The following is a 19,482-nucleotide window of genomic DNA, read 5'->3' as shown; positions in this document are numbered from 1 at the left end:
TTGGTGAATATATTAAAACCCACTGAATAATATATAATATAAAAAATAAAAAAATAAACCCCCACTGAATAATAAAACCCAGCTGTGTGCTGGGCCACCACCCCTGAGAGCCAGGCCCTGACTGCCCAGCCTGGGCTGCTATGGGCAGAAGTCTGTGCTTCCTAAGTGTCTATAGTCACACAACGCAGTGACAAAGGCACCCTCCAGCCAGGTGCCCCTGCCTGTGAACAGTTAGGAATTCCAACTTCTTCTGAGCCCGTATCTGCCTAGCAGTGTTCTAAAGGCATTAATACTTCTCATTCATTCTCACAACGGCCTTGTGAGGCCGTCAAGATTCCCACTGAGGCCGGGCGCGGTGGCTCAAGCCTGTAATCCCAGCACTTTGGGAGGCCGAGACGGGCGGATCACAAGGTCAGGAGATCGAGACCATCCTGGCTAACACAGTGAAACCCCGTCTCTACTAAAAATACAAAAACTTAGCCGGGCGAGGTGGCAGGCGCCTGTAGTCCCAGCTACTCGGGAGGCTGAGGCCGGAGAATGGCGTGAACCCGGGAGGCGGAGCTTGCAGTGAGCTGAGATCCGGCCACTGCACTCCAGCCTGGGTGACAGAGCGAGACTCCGTCTCAAAAAAAAAAAAAAAAAAAGATTCCCACTGAACAAATGAGGAAACTGAGGCCTGGGGAGAGGACTGCCCCATGTACTGAGCAGAGGATGGTGGGGTGGCTTTGGTCTGGGAAGTTTGCCCCCAGCCCTGCCCGCCCCTGTCAGGCTCAGCTGCCACAGCCTTCGCCCGAGTGGGTAGGGACGTGAGGTATCACCAGCACGCCCTCCTTGCAGCTGCACCCCGGCTCATGGCTGTGTGGATTGTAGCCTCAGCCTCCCCTTTACCAGTGGGGGTGGGAGGGGCTTTCCCTGGTGCCAGGAAAGTTTGTCCTAGGCTGCCGTGGGGCCATGCTGCCCTCCTGCTCAGCTGCCTCTGCCATCAGGCCCCGCCAGGCCTTGCTAGCTGGCAGGTCAGGCCACAACAGCCTCCAGTTAGGCCTCAGGCACTGTCTTGGCTTCCTGTACTGCCTGAGCAGGGGCTGAGGGAGAAATGACAAGTTCGTCAGCCTCCCATGAAGGCCCAGTGATGGCTTCCAGCACACTCCGCACCAAGCACGCCCTACACTAAGTCTTCTCACCAAAAAGGAGGCAGAGTTTCAGGAGCTCACCATGGCTTGGGATCCCTGAATGTCCCAGCTTCCTGTGGCCTTGATGTCCCAGGACTGGGTCTGGGTGACTGGATCAGGGGTCTTGCTCTCCTCCCTCATCCTGCCCAGGCCCTGGCACCTGCTGCCCAGGCTCTTGTCCTCTCCTTCACAAGCCGTGTGGGCCTGGGAGAGGCCAGGCAGGCTGGGGGTGAAGGCAGCTGCCGCTCCTGTCCTTCTGCTTTGGGTTAACCAGGGCCTCTCAGGTCCTTGGGGCATGGCTAGCCAGTGTAGATGGGCTCACCAGGCTGTAGGCTGGGCCTGTGTCTATGGCTCAGCTGTCCTTGTCCCAGTATTTGCCTCTAGATTCTCTGCAGGGGCCTGTGGGCTCTGGAGACGCACGGGACCTGCGCCCCAGGCTGTTCCCATCATCCTGTGCGACCAGGGCCCTTCTAGGGAGCCTACTGCATGATTCTCTTTTGAGGGCCCCAGGGGCAGTAGGGTACAGAAGGTGGAATCTCTAGACTCACAGAGACCCAGGTCCCAATCCCAGGTCTGCCCTCAACACACTGGTGAACAGGCATTAGCCCAGGGCACCTCCCTGGGACCCAACCACGTCACCCCATGCCTGCTCCCTCTGAAATTGGTGTTAAGGCAAACACAGGCACAGCCCCCAGCACTGCCAGACCTGGCTGGGTAGCTAAGTGGTGGGGGCAGTTGTCTGACCTCGGCTTTGACAGGTTTTTTCTCTCCAGACTGTCAGGAGGACAGGTGGACAGGTCCACAAATGTGTCTCCTTGCAACAGCTCTGAGGATTTCCTGGGGATCCCACCAGTGGCCGGGATACCCAGCCCTCCTCCCCCAGCACTAGTTTGTTCTTGGCCAGTACAAGGTTTTGCAGAACTGGCCTTAGAAGCAGGGTTGACCCCAGCTGAGCCCGAGCAGCAGGGGGGAGAAACCGGCAGTGTGAGGGCAGTCACCTAGGAACAGCAGAGTAGGACGGAGCTGGAGCTGGGGACTGCAGAATTCTGTGTATGACATCAGAAGCTCCTGGGCCAGTTGTCATATGGAGTCCCAGGCCCCAGTGGCAAGACCCAGAAATCTGCATTTTAACAAGCTGAGGGGGACAGTTCCACACTTGGGACTGAGGACCTCTCATGCCATCCTGAGGGTCCCTTTCCCCCCAGGACGAAGGCTGCCCTGTCTCTGCTTCTCTGAGATGCCTAGTTAAGAGGGTCTGACAAGGACGAGGGACAGTAAGCAAGTGAACCTCTCTACCCTGAGACCTGACTGCAAGGCTGTGGGGACTTGGGGGAGGTGGGGCAGCCCTGAGAGTGCCCCGTCAGCTTCCAGACCGAGGCAGTTCCCCAGCCCCCTCAGGGCCGGGCAGACTGAGGTCACAATGAGGGATGTGGGTCTCAGCCTCTCAGCAAGAAGGCAGGTTGCAGTCAAATGTCACCTGGTGATGAATGGGAGGCAGTGAATAGTTCTGGAGGTTAAGGGCAGTTGCAGGTGATTCCAAGGGGACTTGGGACACCCAGGTCCTGGCCCAGGGCCAAGGACACCAGCCTCCCTAGCGCACCCTCTACCCTTCTTCCCCAGAACCCACACTGGCTGCAAACACATCAAAGAAGAAAACATTTCAGGGCCAATTCATTTTTCTCAAAACATATATTTACCCCTCCTCTCAGTACATCTTTGAGCACCTTTCCGAGAATCTCAGGAATGTATGGACCCCCGCCCCACACTTCATACCCGCCCTAGGCCTTGGTGATGAGGCCCTTCACAGCTTGTGCAATGGCATCCTTGTCAATACCGAACATCTTCAGCAGCTCAGCTGGCTTCCCACTTCTTGGTACCCGGTTAACTGCCAAGTGGGTGACAGTGATGCCAGGCTCGCCCACTACTGCACTGGACACAGCCTCACCAATGCCACCTAGAAATGAAAGGAGGGGAGTCAGACAAGGCCTCAGGGTGAGCAGTGGTGGGCCCAGCCCTCTGTCAGCCTTAGTCAAGGATGGAGGAAGCTGCATACGCACCGCCTTTCTCCACCTGCAGCCACGAGCCCATCACATAACTCATTGTTTTTATTGTTTTAAAGAGGTTTTGCCACGTTGCCCAGGCTGGTCTCCAACTCCTGAGTTCAAGAAATCTGCCATCCTCAGCCTCCCAAACTGCTGGGATTACAGGCGTGAGCCACCACACTCGGCCCAAAACTATTTTTATAGGCCCAAACGTGGCCTCTAAATGTTTGTTTCAAACACCATCCTCTGGCCAGCAACTGTCCATAGTCTGATTATCTAGATTTGACCCCAGAGTCAAAGCCCATCTCTCCCACTGGGGCCTCCTCCTTAGAGAGGCTGGTGTGTACTTAGGGAGCCTGCTGTGTGAAGGACTCACCACTACCTCAGGGACACCACCATCCACCATTTAGCAGCGAGGCTGGAATCCTCGCCAGCTTCCTGGGCAGCAGGAACTCCACAGAGCTCACCAGCAGCTGTGCGTTAGCTGGGTCTCCAGGCCAAGCCTGAGGCCTGTTAAGAGACCACGTCCCAGCTGCTCTAGAGGGACAGCTCTGGGGGTTCTGGGCCACCGCTGCCCTCCTGGGGCTCAGACAGAAGAGGCACGTCCAATGCTCGGGCTCTCTGGCCCTGCCCCTTGCCCAGCTTGCCTGCCCCAGGCCTCCTTACCTTCGTAATAATGGTCCTCCACGGTGAGGATCCTGCCCTTGGTGGCACGAGCGCTGTCGAGAATGAGTTTTCTGTCCAGCGGCTTGATGGTGAAGGGGTCCAGCACGCGGATGTTGATCTTTTCTGTGAGGGAGAGCATACGGCATGGCTGAGGGGAGGGCTGGGCACCACCGTCTGCCCTGGTGGGGGCCTGGTGGGACATCCTGAGGACTGCGTTTAGCTAAGAGCTCAGCCTGCAGGCCTGTCCCTGTCCCAGGGAGAACCACTTGCCACCTTGTTCCCATGGCTGAGCTTATGCCTGCCAACCCCTTGCACTGGGGCATCTGGTCCAGCTGTGTTGCCTGCAGTATCCAAGAACCCAGAGTGGAGTGTGCAGGCCCTGAGCGCCTTCCCTCATCCTCCCACAACCTCGAAGACAAAGGGAATGCGAGAGGACACACTCCAGGTATCTGGCCTGACAGAAGGTGAGGGTTGATGTGGTGATGTGGGGGAGCTGCAGCCAGCGGAGTGATCAGAGGCCCAGGTGCAGCCCCAGCAGCAGAAGCACCTTCTCAGAAGGACAAACCCACGCCTGCCAGGCCCTGCTTAAAGCTCACCCCACTGGATCTCCCCCTGCCTGGCGATGGGGTCCCCTGGCTCCTCCAGCCCCATCTTGCTCCTGCCTGGCCCTGCTCCGGCCTCCCTTTACTCCCCTCTCTACCAATCAATTCCTACCCACTCTGAGGCCACTTTCTGGAAGATGCCACACCTGCCCGCTCTTTCGTGCTAAAACATGACATCTGTTGTGTGATTCTATTGCAGGAGAGGCCAATGCCTGTCTCCCCTACAAACCACTAGCCAACACTGTGAGCTCGCAGTAATAATAATAGAATACCAGGTCACATGCATGTAACCCTCAGGACAGCCCTGCGGGGAAGGGGCTAGTATCTCCATTTTACAGATGGGAAAACAGGCATGGTGATAGGTAGGGAATAACTTCCTTAATTAGTGTCTGGCTGAGTGATTCCAGCCCTGCCGGCAGGCTCCAGGCCACTGATCTGACCACCGTGCTGGGGGATCTCTTAGAGTCATAGGGTAGGGACTGTGAGCACTGCAGTCCCGGGACTTAGCATCATGCCAGACAGAACAAGTGCTCAAAGGATGGCTTTAATTACCATCATTATTTAATTAAATGAAATTCTTTCTCTTTAGCTGTGAGCTCTTCAAGAAAGAAAGAACCCCAAGACCTAGCATGCAGTAGCCATTCAGTTGATGACTTTGGAGGCCCCTTCTCACCTTTCTTCAGCAACTCGGCGGCAGCCAAGGCCTCATGCAGGGTCACCCCAGCCCCGATCACAGTCACCTGGTCATCCTTGCTCTTCAGGACCACCTGGGGGTGACACAGAGGGCAAGTGAGGCTCAGGGCCTCGGGACAGGGTGGGCCCTGACTGCTGGCAGTCACAGCAGGGAGGGTCCAGGCAGCTCTGTGGGCTCCTGGGGCATGTGAGGCACTGACCTTGGCTTGTCCGACCTGGAAGTCCTCATTGTTGTTATAGATGATAGCATTTTCTGGGCGGCTGGTCCGGATGAAGCAGATACCCTGAGACGGAAACAGATAACTGAGGATACAGGATGTGGCACACCCAACCTCAGAGACGAGGTCTTTCTAGAGAGGCCATCCCTTCCCATGGGAGCGTCAGTCACTGCATCCTGGCTACTCCAGCAGGGAAAAGGGCCTTGCTTGCCCTCGGCCGCCCGCACCCCACTTGAACACTCTGAGAACTGCCCGCCCCTTGCAGCCCCAGGCCGAAGGCAACTTTCCACCAGGTAAACTGGCTGCAGGTGGGCTACTCCTGCAGCGTGCACGAGGCAGAGGGGCAGGACCACGTACACTGTGTCTATGGAGTGCAGCTCCGGGCCTGGACCACAGGGCTCAGCTCATCCTTGCCTGTCTTGGAGAACCCAACTCAGGAGGGTGGACAGGTGTCAACCGCCGGACCGGCCAGGGCTGCCAGGATTCTCAGCGGAGACAGACTGTGGCAATCAGTTGACAACGTCTGCCACGTGGCAGTAAGTGGGGCATGTATTTCATCTTTTCTTGTCTAACTTCCACAAGCTACACAAACACCAGGCGCAAGGTCAGGAAACACCCCCTGGGGCAGCGAGTGACCAGCTCTGGCCTCCTCTTGTTTCCCTCAGGAAGCGATAGCTGCCAGCAGGAGAAAGAACAGCCATGCGACCTACCTTTGTATTGGCGGCTAGTTCCACTGCCTTCTCTGTAGCAACGCCATCACTTGGGTAAAAGACTGTTGACATGGGGACTGATCGAAACATGGCCAGATCTTCCAGGGCCATCTGGGAGGGCCCGTCTTCCCCTGGGGTGTGGGGAAAGGATATGCAGAAATAAGACCCCCTGTCCATGGGCTGGAATCCTCGCCCACCCTCCTCCCATACCTCCTGGTACAAAAGTCAAGGGAGCTCCAGGTGTAAGTGCCCTGGCTAAACTCACCGATGGAAACGCCACAGTGGGAGCCACAGAGGTTGATGTTGCTCTCAGAGATGGCGGCCATGCGAATCTGGTCAAAGGCCCGTGTGAAGAAGGCTGCAAAAGTGCTGCAGAAGGGCACCGTCCTGTTGCGGGTGGCACAGCCCACCGCGATGCTCACCTAGGGGCAGGTGGGGCAGGGTCAGCCCAGAGGGGCAGGCAGAAGGTGGTTGGGGAGCCTAGGACCCCTCTCGTGGAGAAGGCCACAGTTTGTGTATAGATTGTCCATCCTTTCTGAGCTTCCGAATGTGTCCCCCACCACCTTCTGCAGAGACTGGTCCTCCCAATCCCTCCCCAGGGTCCAAAGGCAGTAGCCTCATGCCTGCTGAGGCTCCAGTCCCCAGATCACTCATCCAGAAGCAGCACTGAGTACAGTCATCAGTTCCAAACCAGCTGCCCCTCAAGGTTCCAAAATCTGCCAGCCAACAAGAGGCCTCTTTCCCCAGTCCCACACCCTGCAGAGCAGTCTCTGGAAACCAGAGATAATTTCAGGTCCAGTTGGAAGAACTCTGGAGATGTGAGTGCCCTCCAGAGAGAGGAAGCTCACTGTCCCTAGGGGCCTGCAAGCCAGGCTGGGCTCCTGGACCACCATGAGGAGATATTTTGAAAAAGTGGACAAAACATTGTTCCTTACTTCACAACCTCAGTTCCTGACAAGGAGCTGCTTCCCCAGATGGGAACATGTCAGGGGCCCAGAGTTCCCTCATCTCTGCATCCCTCAGGGTGGCAGGGCCAGAGCCGTGTGCACTACACGCGCTCAACAGACTCTGGCTGCTATACCCATCACAGCCCCACCTACTGGCTGGGCCTGCCCTCCACCTAGAAGAGACCCCATTCACCACCAGGCCTGGCCTGCACGCAGCTCCTCCTGAGAGCACCTGCAGTCCCATTCGGTTCCCCCGCGTGCACACTTGTCCAGGACATTAGCACCTCGGCAGAACCTCCCAAACTCTGGCTACTCAAGGTCCAGGGTTAATGCTGGGTCCTGGCTTTTCTTATAGTCTCCCTGGGCTGGCCCACAGCAGGCACCTGGCCCTGCCAAAATGGTTGCCCCGCACCCCTCAGACCACAGCCTTCAGCCTTGGGTGGACCTGTCCCTGCCAGCCGGCCCCGGCACCCACCATGTTCTGCTCAGCAATGTAGCACTCGATGAAGCGGTCCGGGTGCTCCTTTTTGAAGATCTCCGAGAAGGTGGAATTTTTGGTGTCTCCATCCAGGGCGATGATGCGGTCACTGGCATGGCCCAGCTTGGCCAGTGCCTGCCCGTAGGCCTTGCGGGTGGCTATCTGTGAGGAAGAGAGTGGTAAGCCTCTGGACCCCTCTGAGGGTGTGTGCACGCCTGCGGCCTGGAGCCCTGCTTTTAGAGAAAGATTAAAACAGGGCCAAAAACAGAAGCCCAAGAGCGCAAGGTCCTGTGGAGACTTTGAACTGCTGAAAGGTTGCCAATGACTACGGTCAATGTCTGGGAGCCCCTGGAGGCCCCAGCATGGCTGTGAAAGGTATAAGCTACAGAAGACACCCACCAACTTCCCGCGGGCTGCACCAGGTCTATGAACCTATTCCACTTTGCACAGGAACACAGAAGGCTTGGGAGTCAAGGCCAGGCGCAGGCTGCATGGTTGGGTTCCCTTGGGACAGAAACCTGGAGCAGGACAGCTCTGCCTAGCCTTGCTCAGGCCAAGGGTCCCTCGTGGACCAGCGATGCAAGGACTTGGGAGTGAGTCCTTGGCTTTGATCCCAGTTCTGTCAGTAGCTTGCTAAGCTTGCTAAGTGGACAACTCCCTTGCCCTGTCTGAGCCTCTGCAGGTCAACTCCAGAGCTATCTGTCCTGCTGAGAGAAGTGACAGGAACAACACCTGAGGAATCACTCCTTGTCCTAAATGAATTGCTCTCCTCCCTTTCCCAGCCCTCCAGAAGGCGCATCTGGGCCACAGCCTTGGGGAACCTGAGAACTACAGGTCCAGAGAAACAAGCCCCACTTTGTACCTTGTCCCCAACTTTGTAGCTGGGCAAGCTGGGCATGCGGATATTGGCAATGTCCACTGAGGGGGCGTCCTCCTGCGGGGGGGTTGCCAGGATCTTCTTTTTGCTCTGGATCTGGCTGTAGATCTCCTGGATGATCTGCTCAGCCATGTTTTTGGGGAGGGGCTTCCCATGCCAAGACTCCTTATCTTCTACTCCTGCAAGCCCAACATGGGAGGACAGAGGAATGTGTAAGACAGAAGCTCCCAGAGGGCCAGGAGGCTGCCCCAGGAGCCTGGCCCTCCACCTGCCGAGGGCAAGGGAGGAATGGCATCATCCCAGACAGGAGGAGCCCAGCCAGGCACGGGGGCCAGGAAAGGAGGGTCGCAGTGAATAGGATAGACTCCTATGCGCCCACCACTCACTGTCTACTGCCTGGTCCTCCCGGAACTCACAGCTGAGAGGGAAAGGAGGGGTCAGACGTGGGCAGGTGTGTGTTTCTGGGCCTGCTGCCCCATCCCTTCACCAATGTGTCCCTTCTCTTCCTCCCCACAACCCTACCCACAGGGTCACACAGAGGTGGTGTCTGCTGCAGAAATACTCAGTTTGTCGAATGGGTTGGAAGGGACCCTGGCCATCAGAAGGGGAACCCAAGGCCAGAACAAGGCTTCCAGGGTCACCCGATGCATCTGTGGGCAGCAGAGGGGTCTATAAGTACCTAGGCTTGCCCACCCATGGCGCCTTGTTGTGTGGGGACAGCAAGGCTGAATATCCCTCTCCCTGGAGGTCACCTCAGTAGTCGCTAGAGTCTGGCCAGAGCGAAGAACAGACTGACCTCTCAGGTAGCACCCAGCAGCCCCAAAGACTTCAGGAGCCCCCCAGAAGCTGCAAGTGGTCCAGAGCCTGCCCAGTATTATTAGCACCTGAGGGCAGTGCCAGGCAGCAGCACCAAAGCCATGACAATATCCCAGAGCCCTATCCTCGACATCCACCTCCTCCCAGACACCACCCAGCACCGCCAAACCCCCACTCAGAACGTCCTCATATACCTGAGTCTACACGGGCAGAACAAGCCACAACCCCTGAGAGCAGGCAGGTAGACAGCCAGGGGCATCTGTGAGGGAAGCCTACCCAGGCCCTGGAATCGGCCCCCCGCCATGCCACAGACTTCCTCTGTCCCGGGGCAAGTCCCTGACCACCTGAAGCCTCATTTTCCCATCTTTAAAATGGGTGAGGGCCATCCCAGGCCTAGGAATCTGAAGCCCGCACCTGGGTGCCAAGGAGTGACTTACGCCTGTCTCATTCTCTGGCCTGGGGCAGAAGCCAGGTTCCAAACCCCTCAAGGTTCTCGGCCCACACAGGCCTTGCTCAGCACCTGCCATTGCTTGAGGAGTACCCCACTCACCACCCGGAGGGAACAGGCCTCTCCAGGCCCTGCCCGGCTCTGTGTTGGCTCTTCAGCTGGAGCACGTGGCCGGAGCTGACAGAGTGTACAGAGCTGCGGCTCTGAAAGGCACCAGCCAGGGTGGGGCATGGGGGCTGCCTCACTCCACACCCTTCCTCTCACCCACATACCCTCCAAGTCCCTCCTCTCCTCCTGCCTGTACATGCCCCCACTGGCAGAGGCCAGACAAATCCGAGTTCAAATCCTGGCTCAGCCACGGGGTGTCACTGAGTCATAGTGTCTCCCGCTCCCCTTCCCTGGAGCCTGGTGCAATCAGTGTGCAGCAAGAGCTGGTGTTTCCCTGGATATGAGGGTAAGAGCTATGTAGCTACAGGGTCCGGGCCAGGGGTGAAGGTGGGGAGGGCGGCTCATGCATACTGACCCGTGATCCCTCGGCCCTTGAAGGTCTTGGCAATGATGGCTGTTGGCTGGTGCTTGGCCTGGCCAAAGGCCTTGCACAGCTCCTCCACGCTGTGTCCATCCACGATGATGGCATGCCAACTGGGGATGGGGGGCGGGCAGAGAGTGAGGGGCAATTCCCAGGGGCCACAGCCTCTGGGAGCCTCCCAGGGAAAGGTCTGCCCAGGCTCCACCCCACAACTGCGGCCTCAGCTGGAGTAGTAGAAAGCTTGCAACATTCTGGTTTCCAGTTTGGGTTTTTTAATCCTTTTCTTTTTCCCATTATTTTTACTCCTTTTGTTTGCCTCTGAACAGGTTTTCCTCTTCTTCCTAAGTAATCCAGAGCTCAGTTCCTTTATTGTCTTTTTCATTCCTGATCCGCTCATTTCCTACTGAAAGCTGTTCTGGGGTCAGCACACCGGGTTTGGAATCTGTCTGCTATTAGATTCTTGATGAATTTTTTGGCCCAATTTTTATTTGGGGGAACACATTTGATCACAGATGCTGGAAACTTTTGAAATGCACCATGTTGTCAAATATACAGGAAGGAGCTGGGGCAGAGCAGGCTCTCTCTTGAAAAGCTATCCTTTTGGGGACTCTTTTTGGCATAAGAATAATAAAAATAGCACCGCTCAAACTGAGTGCCATGCCAAGCACTGCCCATTGAAGCCTCACCACGCCATGCCTGGGTGCTGAGTTGGCCCCATTTTACAATCAACTGAGACAGTGAAGGTGGAATAACGTGACCCACGCCACAAAGCAAGTTAGCAGTGGAGCCAGGACTTCAGCAATCTGGCTTGAATCACAGGTTTATGGACACAGGTCCTAGGGGTGCTGCTGGGGTTGTACTCTGAGTCCCCAGATCGATGTGGCCTTGGGGAGGCCTGTGGAGCAAGGACCCTGTGGCTCAGGTTTCTCGTCTGTCCAACGGAGATTATTTCCTCCCTCCTTTCCCTTCCTGAGGTCAGTCATCAAGGAACACAGGCCTGCATCTGCTATGCTACTGCAAGGTAACCCCAAGCATCATGTTACTCAGTGTAGTCACAGGCACGGGCTCATCTGCAAAACGCAGCCCTGGAGGCTTGACCTGAGTCCCAAAGCCTTGCACAGCACCTGCCCTGTTCCCTCCCCTCCACAGCCTCCTCAGCCAATGCTGGGCTCCTGTGCAGAGCAGCTTGTGTTTGGGGACACAGGTGGAGGCTTTGAGGTAGGGCCCCTCTGGCTGACACCCATGCAGACTGACCTCCCTGCTTTGTGCCCTTTGACCCTGAATGTGTAACCAATCAAGGCCGAAGGGAGGCATCTGGAAACCCTCTCTCCCATTTCACCAGGAGCCTGTTCCTCCTCCCCAGGCTGGCTGGGGCTGGGCACGGGATGTGGCCACCAAACTGAGGTTCAAACCTCTCCACAGCTGTATGTCCTTTAGTTTTACCGAGTGAGCCCCTATCCCTCAAGAACCCTCCTTCCTCAAGAACAAAGTGAGTCAATGTGAGATGGCGTGTGGAAGCTCTGAGAACCACCATGCCATGACTATGGAAACAAGGAAACTCACTTAAAACTGGGCCTGGGCCGGGCGCGGTGGCTCAAGCCTGTAATCCCAGCACTTTGGGAGGCCGAGACGGGCGGATCACGAGGTCAGGAGATCGAGACCATCCTGGCGAACACGGTGAAACCCCGTCTCTACTAAAAAAAAAAAAATACAAAAAACTAGCCGGGCGAGGCGGCGGGCGCCTGTAGTCCCAGCTACTCGGGAGGCTGAGGCAGGAGAATGGCGTAAACCTGGGGGGCGGAGCTTGCAGTGAGCTGAGATCCGGCCACTGCACTCCAGCCCGGGCGACAGAGCCAGACTCCGTCTCAAAAAAAAAAAAAAAAAAAAAAAAAAAAAAACTGGGCCTGGCCCACATATCCATGGTGGTAGCCTGAGTTACTAAGTCTAAATGCCTAGAGTTTGAAATTGTGAGTCAAATGCTAAAGAAAGGGACCTTTAGATGGGGCTTAAGGTCCCAGCTTCAGCTCCTGCACCTGCAAAGCTGTGATCACACTCAGGCCACAGCCTCATACGTACCCGAAGGCCTCGCACCGCTTCTGGTAGATGTCCATCTGGTGCTGCAGCGGGGCTGGGTCACTCTGGCCCAGGCGATTGATGTCTAGAATGGCCACGAGGTTGTCCAGCTTATAGATGCTGGCAAAGGCCATGGCCTCCCATACGGAGCCCTCTGACAGCTCCCCGTCTCCCAGCAAGCAATAGACTCGGTAGCTGTGGACAGAGAGTGAGTCAGGCCAGTCCCTTTCACCTGGACCCAGCTGGCTCCCACCCCCATCCGTTCAAGGAGCCTGCACTCTGGGTAAAGGAGCAGCCATGCGTGGATATGCAGAACAGACGGCATTTACACTCAAAGGGCAACAGTGTCACCAGGTCCCTGCAGTCCACCACAAGCCACACCCCAAGAAGGAAGCCATCAGGAGCTCAGGAAGAAGTACTGACTGTTAAGAAACAGAGGTCTAGGACAACAGGGATCTGGCCAATAAAATCAAGAAAAATGGGGGTTGTTGGAACGAGAGGAAAGTGAGGAAGAGTGGGTGAATAGGCTTGAGCCACCTGCCGCAGGGGATGGACCCCGCTGTGAACCAGAGGTTGGAGGAGTTCTTGGGACTGGCTGGGTGGGCCAGTGGGAAAGGGGAACCTTGGGAACCAAGCTCTGCTTCTGCCTGGAGGAGGGAGCTGGGCCGGGGAGGCCTGAGGCACTCTAGGCAACACCCTGGAGCAAGAGGGCTCAGGCGGAGGATGGAGCATGGAGGGCCCTTGAAGACCAGGTGCTTCATGGGACAGGCTCTCCCCAAGCTTCCAAGACTGGCTCTTGACCCCAAGATTGAAGCTGGGCCTGGCCCTGTCTCTACCACCGGGGCCCTCTCCTCCCTTCAACACAGGCAACCATGATCTTTTCAAGACAGTGAGACATGTTAAAAAGAACATTGAACTTGGGATAAATTACCCAGCAAACAGAACGTTCCCGGGCCCCAGGGGAGGGTGGGCGAGGGGGTGAGGCTAGAGGAAGGGAGACCAGTTCAGGGACTCTGAGCCCAGCCTGGGAGATGTGAGGGGATGGGGGTAGCAGAGGGACGGCAGCAACAGACACAGAACTTGTCTGAAGGTCGTGCCGTCAGGAAGTTGCTGATCTAGGATTCAAACACAGGTCTGACTATAGCCTAGACTGTCCACTCCTTGCAGTGTAGGCATGCACGTAGGGTGAGGAGTGGTGGGACTTGGGGACCTCCCCTTACCCTGCCCAGTGTCTAGCTGTGTAGCCCCAGGAAATGAGGCCGGTGCCTGGTTGGGCTCAGAGGGGACACGGTTGCCCTCCTGCTACTACAGGAAAAGGCCCTCAACCCGGCTGCATGCTCAGCAGTCCAAGCCTCCAGGCCTCCCTGCTGCAGGGTGAAGGCAGGGGCAGCCGGAAGAGGCTGGGACAGCCAGCCACGGAGCTGTCAGCATGACTCAGCACTTCCACATGCCAGCAGGCCGGGAGCGCTCCCTGCAGCCTCCCCTGCCTCGTGCTGCTCTTCTATGGCCCCCACCACAGGAGGTGGTGCCCCTGTGGGGTACCATGGCCAGAAGGACAAAGCCTTAGGCCCACACTTCAGAGGCCCTATCCTGTCCCAGCCTCGCCTCCTCTTTCCCCTGTAGGTTTTGAGGGGGCCCAGAGACCCTGGAGGGGCTCTGGTCTGGTACAGCAGCTCCAGAAAGGGGCCACATGATAGGGATGAGCCAGAGAGGCCTGTAGCGAACTTGACTTCCCAGAAAGGGATTTCAGGGAAGCCAACTGGCTCCCACCCCAAGCCCACACCCACCTCCAGGGAAGCCAAACCCAGGCTAGCACTGGAGGCCCAGCACAGCTTTGGACTTCGAGACTAGGGACAAGGCTAAGCCCTACAGGGCCATCAGGCTCAGGTCAGAGGGCGTGCTGAGGTCCCAAGGAGATGCCAAGGAAGAGGCTGTGAACAAGGAAGGGGCCTATAGGAGCCTGGGCTAACCCTGAGACTTGATATTGCCTGAGCTGTTAAGAGTTAGGGGTGGGGGGCTCCAAACATCCATTCATGAACTAACTTGAAGAAAGGGGACCCTAAATAGAAGGTCGACATTTGTTGCAGAACGATTTGGAAACTACCTTACATGTCCAACAACAGAGGACTGGCTAGATGGATTATAGCATCTCCCATAAAACAGAACATTACGTGATCGTTAAAACCAGCTCTCAGGATGGGTGCAGTGGCTCACGCCTGTAATCCCAACACTCTGGGAGGCTGAAGTGGGCGGATGTCCTGAGGTCAGGAGTTTGAGACCAGCCTGGCCAACATGGTGAAACCCCGTCCTACTAAATACATAAAAATCAGCTGAGTGTGGTGGTTAGCGCCTGTAATCCCAGCTACTCAGGAAGCTGAGGCAGAAGAATCACTTGAACCCAGGAGGTGGAGGTTGCAGTGAGCCAAGATGGCACCACTGCACTCCAGCCTGGGCGACAGAGCAAGACTCCATATCAAAACAAAACAAAAACCAGCTCTCCACTGTTAATGTCATGAGAAAATGCTCATGATAGAAGGCTTGGTTTAAAGTGCAATACTAGGTTTTATATTACACACACACACACTGGGATTACAGATATGTAAGCTTTTTTCATGATAACATGGACAAAATACATCATTAGATTTAAATTGGGGGTGGGAGGCAGTGTGTTAAGAATAAGGAAAAATCTGGTCGGGCGCAGTGGCTCACGCCTGTAATCCCAGTACTTTGGGAGGCTGAGGCGAGCGGATCACGAGGTCAAGACCATTTCACCATGTTGAGACCATCCTGGCTAACATGGTGAAAGCCCATCTCTACTAAAAATACAAAAAATTGCTGGGCGTGGTGGCATGCACCTGTAGTCCCAGCTACTTGGGAGGCTGAGGCAGGAGGAGAATCGCTTGAACCCAGGACGCAGAGGTTGCAGTGGGCCAAGATCGCACCACTGCACTCCAGCCTGTATGACAGAGCGAGACTCCATCTCAGAAAAAATAAAAATAAAAAAATAAGGAAAACGTTCATTTCTTAATACCATTCTGTACTTTTTAAACAGGAGGGCAGGGCAGAGGCCAATTTGCTCTATCAAGACACAATCTGGGTGCCTGGCCTAACATGATAATCCCTGGATGCCCTGGCCCCTTCCCCCAGGTACAGTCAGGGGCCTAGGCTCTAGCCAACCCTGGCCCCAAGCCACCCTGGCTTCTGGGAACCCAGCTAAACTCCTTCTCCCTACACTGACTTGTTCCATTATGTTAGGGTCAGGAAATGCCCCTTCACAGGGAATTATTTCCAGCAACTGTAGGGAATAATTAACTCACATCTCTGGTTCTCTGCCAAATAAAATGCTCTTAAACATGCATCCCATTCTTTGTGTGTCTCTCTCTCTTTACTTCACGGTGAATCATTTCTGGGTGTAGCCAAGCCTGCCCCAAGGCTCAGCCAGGGACTAAAAGAAAACTGTGGTCAGGTGACACTGGCCTGAGGGGGTCTGGAAGGGACTGTGAGGCCTCCTTGGAGAGCCAGTCCTGGGGAAAGGCCTGCACACAGAAGGTGCTCCCTGCAGCCTCCTGTCCTTCAAGGACCCACAGTCATCCCAAACCCTACTTGTCTGCCAGCTCCACAACAGCCCCGGCATGGTGCCTCTGCTGCAGGGGTGGAGGACAGGGCAGTAGAGATGCCACCAGCTGCAGAGCTGGGCCCACTGGCCTTCCTCCTCCAGGAGGCTTCCCACCCACAGGACTCCCCCAGCTCCTGTGGTGCCCTCAGCCTCTCCGAGAGCAGCCTGGGAATGCTGAATACTGACTCTGGGTACCTCCACCACTGACTGAATGGCCTAGGCCAGCATCTTGCCTCAGCTTCCTCACCTGTAAGATGGGTCACGGTTCTCAAACCACTACCCAACTCATAGGGGGTTTTTAAAGGTGGAACCCAATACAGCACATGAGCACTAAGCAAAGGGCCTAGGCCCCAAAGGGCAAAGGAACCCTTCTGATGAGTGATTGACATGGTTAGGCTCTGGGTCCCCACCCAAATCTTGTAGCTTCCCACGGGTTGTGGGAGGGGCCCAGTAGGAGATAACTGAATCATGGGGACAGGTCTTTCCCATGCTGTTCTTGTGATGGTGAATAAGTCTCACGAGATCTGATGGTTTTAAAAATGGGAGTTTCCCTGCACAAACTCTCTCTTTGCCTGTTGCCATCCACTTAAGATGTGATTTGCTCCTCCTTGCCTTCCACCATGATTGTGAGGCCTCCCTAGCCATGTGAAACTTAACTCCATCAAACCTCCTTTTCTTCCCTGACTCGGGTATGTCTTTATCAGCAGCATGAAAACAGACTAATACAATGATTATTCTTTAAAAAAAAAAAAAAAAATTTTTTTTTTTTTTTTTTTTTTATTTATTTTTTTTTTTTTGAGACGGAGTCTCGCTCTGTCACCCAGGCTGGAGTGCAGTGGCCGGATCTCAGCTCACTGCAAGCTCCGTCTCCCGGGTTTACGCCATTCTCCTGCCTCAGCCTCCGGAGTAGCTGGGACTACAGGCGCCCGCCACCTCGCCCGGCTAGTTTTTTGTATTTTTTAGTAGAGACGGGGTTTCATCGTGTTAGCCAGGATGGTCTCGATCTCCTGACCTCATGATCCACCCGCCTCGGCCTCCCAAAGTGCTGGGATTACAGGCTTGAGCCACCGCGCCCGGCCAAAAATTTTTTTTTTAATTAAAAATTTTTTTTTTTTTTTTTAAGAGGCAGAGTCTCGCTCTGTAGCCTAGGCTGGGATGCAGTGGCTCAATCATGGATAGCTATACTCTTGAAGCCCTAGGCTCAAGTGATCCTCCCACCTCAGCCTCCCATGTAGCCGGGACTACAGGTGTGCACCACCATGCCTGGCTAAGTTTTGCATTTTTTGTAGAGAGTCTTGCTCTGTTGCCCAGGCTGGTCTTGAATTCCTGGCCTCAAGCAATCCTTCCCTCAGCCGGACCTTATTCTTAACAGTTTACAACCTCATCCCCCCAGGCCATATCTGACCGTCACAGACTAACTTATGGCTAGAACCTTCCTTGGGGGCCACGGGGCGCTGCTCCTACCGATCACCTGGTGGACACTGGAGCAGCACACCTTTCTGGTCAGGCTTACCACCCACCCTCTGGAGGCCCAATCTCTCAAATGTTTGTTTCTTCCCTGCTGACAGGAGGTGGCTTACAGGTATCCCAGAACCCCCCAGAACATACAACTCTCCCCTTTACCAAGATAAAGGCAAGCGGCTCAGGCCTGGGCTCCTGGTGCCTAGTGAGACAGGCGCCTGGGGGTAGGTCTTTCTGAGACTTCTGGGGTCTGGGCACAGGGCTGGGGGCAAAACAGGAAGTCCTCAGCCTAAGCACTCTGGCTGAAGAGCACATGATTGGGAGCATGTACTCTGTGCAAACCCAGCCCTGCCAGTCACTGCTGACCCAGGGCAGGTCCCTTAACTCCTGAGTGTTTCCTCATTTGTAAAGGGGGCCGGTCATGGCACCAGCCATAGCAGATGTTTAAAGAGCAAAAGAGGCCACGCGTATGTATTACTCTGCCCTAGCCAGGAAAGAGGAAGAGTCTGGGGGCGGCAGTGAAGGGTGGGTCACCCAAGGACCACTCCCCAAAACTACCCAGGGTGGGGGTGGGGAGAAGGCGTGTTACCTGGCCTTGTCGAAGTATTTGCCGGTGTAGGCCATCCCACAAGCGGCCCCAAGGCCCTGGCCCAGGGAGCCAGTGGCCACATCGGTGAAGGCTTGTTTCTGTCATAACAGAAGGCCACAGTTAATCTGAGAGGAGAAGGGATCCTGGTCTCACCCGCCCCTGGAGCCACACTCCCACCCAGCACAGCGAGCCCCTCCCCTGCAGGTCACGCCCCAGGGCAGCCTCTACCCAGCATGTGACTTCTTCTGCTAATGAACTAATTATAGTTGTAGGTTCAAATCCCAGCCCTGCCCACTAGCCAGCTACGTGGCCTTAGGCCTCAGGCCGGGGGCTGAACCTCTGTGAGCCTCAGTTCCCACATCACCCACTTCACAAAGGGCTGGGAGAGGGAATCATGAAAAAATTGACATAGAACATGTGGCCCTTGTGGGGACCCAGACCACATGACAGTTTTTGTGGTAATCCATGAAGTCTTAACATTTGCAGGGATGCCAGTTGGCACCCCAAGGAACAAACCGGGTTCCCTCCCCAGAGCGTCACCAGCATCCTAGAGCCACCCCCTTAGAAGAGAGCCCCTTTTCTTCCCAAGCTGTAGCTACCCAGCCAAGGAGGCCCAGCACAGAAGGAAGCTTGGGGACAGGCCCTCCCTGAAGTCATCCCAGGGCACCCTGGCTGAGGCCTCAGAAGGCCTTCCCCTTTGGCACCAGCTTGGGGTGAATACGTGCCCCCAAAACACCTGCTTCGTTCCTTCCTCATCTCAGTGCTCTCCTCCGCCTTTCAATACCTTTGGCTTCTCAGTGGGCACCCCCTGCCCCGGTCCCGCATGTCTGAGAAACAGGAAGCGGAGGCAGAGGCATGAGAGGCTCTGGCAGGAGCACTTACGGGGACCGGGTGCCCATCCAAGTCGGAGCTGATCTTCCTCAGGTTGAGCAGCTCCGCCTCGGGCAGGAAGCCAGCTTCAGCCCAGACCGCGTACAGGATGGGAGCTGCATGGCCCTGCCGGGAGATGGACATGGGGTGAGGTCAGGTGGGAAGCAGTTCTACTTGGGGCTGTGCCTACTGCACACTGACCCCTGGGGCCTGGCTGAGTCGGCCAACTGCAGCATCCATTTCAGGGGAGGAAGCAAGTGAAGGCCACTTCTCCCCTTTCAGCCCTCTTCAGCCTCTTGGTTTTCAGCCCAAAGTTCCCACTGCCAAGGCTGGGCAGGCACTAAGACAGGTGCAGGGGGCACAGCTGTGAGGCTGGACAAAGCCAAAACCCCAGCAGGCAGCCGGCTGCCCTAATCCCTGGTTTCTGGCATGGGAACAACTTGGACAGACTTCTAAGCTCTAAAGCCTGTCCTGAGAGACCAGACGCCACAGAGGCAGGCCTGAGCACAGGTGGATTTCAGGGGTCTGTGGCTGTGATTCCACCCAGAAGGGGCGGGTCAGGAGGGTCCCCATCCAAAACCCTGCTACAGCATACCACTACCCCTGAGGGGGCAAGCCGTGGCCTCGGGAGCGCTGGCACAACACAGAAAGAGCAGGCAGGGAGTCACAACCCAGACC

General features: G+C 56.0%; 1 protein-coding gene across 4 annotated transcripts in view; it reads right to left on the bottom strand.

Moving 5' to 3' along the window:
- Nucleotides 1–1,916: 1,916 nt before the first annotated feature.
- Nucleotides 1,917–19,482, bottom strand: part of TKT (transketolase) — a 31,191-nt gene continuing 13,625 nt past the window's right edge. For 2 of the 4 annotated variants that reach the window (XM_025375373.1, XM_025375371.1), the window contains 12 exons: nucleotides 18,817–18,930; nucleotides 17,935–18,032; nucleotides 12,272–12,463; nucleotides 10,190–10,308; nucleotides 8,388–8,581; nucleotides 7,523–7,687; nucleotides 6,366–6,522; nucleotides 6,101–6,231; nucleotides 5,373–5,456; nucleotides 5,153–5,246; nucleotides 3,878–4,000; nucleotides 2,840–3,123 (listed from right to left, as the gene is read on the bottom strand). In XM_025375373.1, coding sequence (XP_025231158.1) covers nucleotides 2,948–3,123; nucleotides 3,878–4,000; nucleotides 5,153–5,246; nucleotides 5,373–5,456; nucleotides 6,101–6,231; nucleotides 6,366–6,522; nucleotides 7,523–7,687; nucleotides 8,388–8,581; nucleotides 10,190–10,308; nucleotides 12,272–12,463; nucleotides 17,935–18,032; nucleotides 18,817–18,930 — 1,647 coding nt within the window. In that variant the 3' untranslated portion in view covers nucleotides 2,840–2,947. Of the gene's footprint in view, nucleotides 2,802–2,839; nucleotides 3,124–3,877; nucleotides 4,001–5,152; nucleotides 5,247–5,372; nucleotides 5,457–6,100; nucleotides 6,232–6,365; nucleotides 6,523–7,522; nucleotides 7,688–8,387; nucleotides 8,582–10,189; nucleotides 10,309–12,271; nucleotides 12,464–15,123; nucleotides 15,148–17,934; nucleotides 18,033–18,816; nucleotides 18,931–19,482 lie in introns of those variants that run through there. The other 2 variants (XM_025375374.1, XM_025375372.1) reach the window with 2 other exon arrangements.

This window comes from Theropithecus gelada, chromosome 2, assembly GCF_003255815.1.
Source record: "Theropithecus gelada isolate Dixy chromosome 2, Tgel_1.0, whole genome shotgun sequence".
NCBI classification, from domain to species: Eukaryota; Metazoa; Chordata; class Mammalia; order Primates; family Cercopithecidae; genus Theropithecus; species Theropithecus gelada.
Note: the sequence above shows the minus strand (reverse complement) of the source record. Positions and strands in the feature narration are given on the sequence as shown.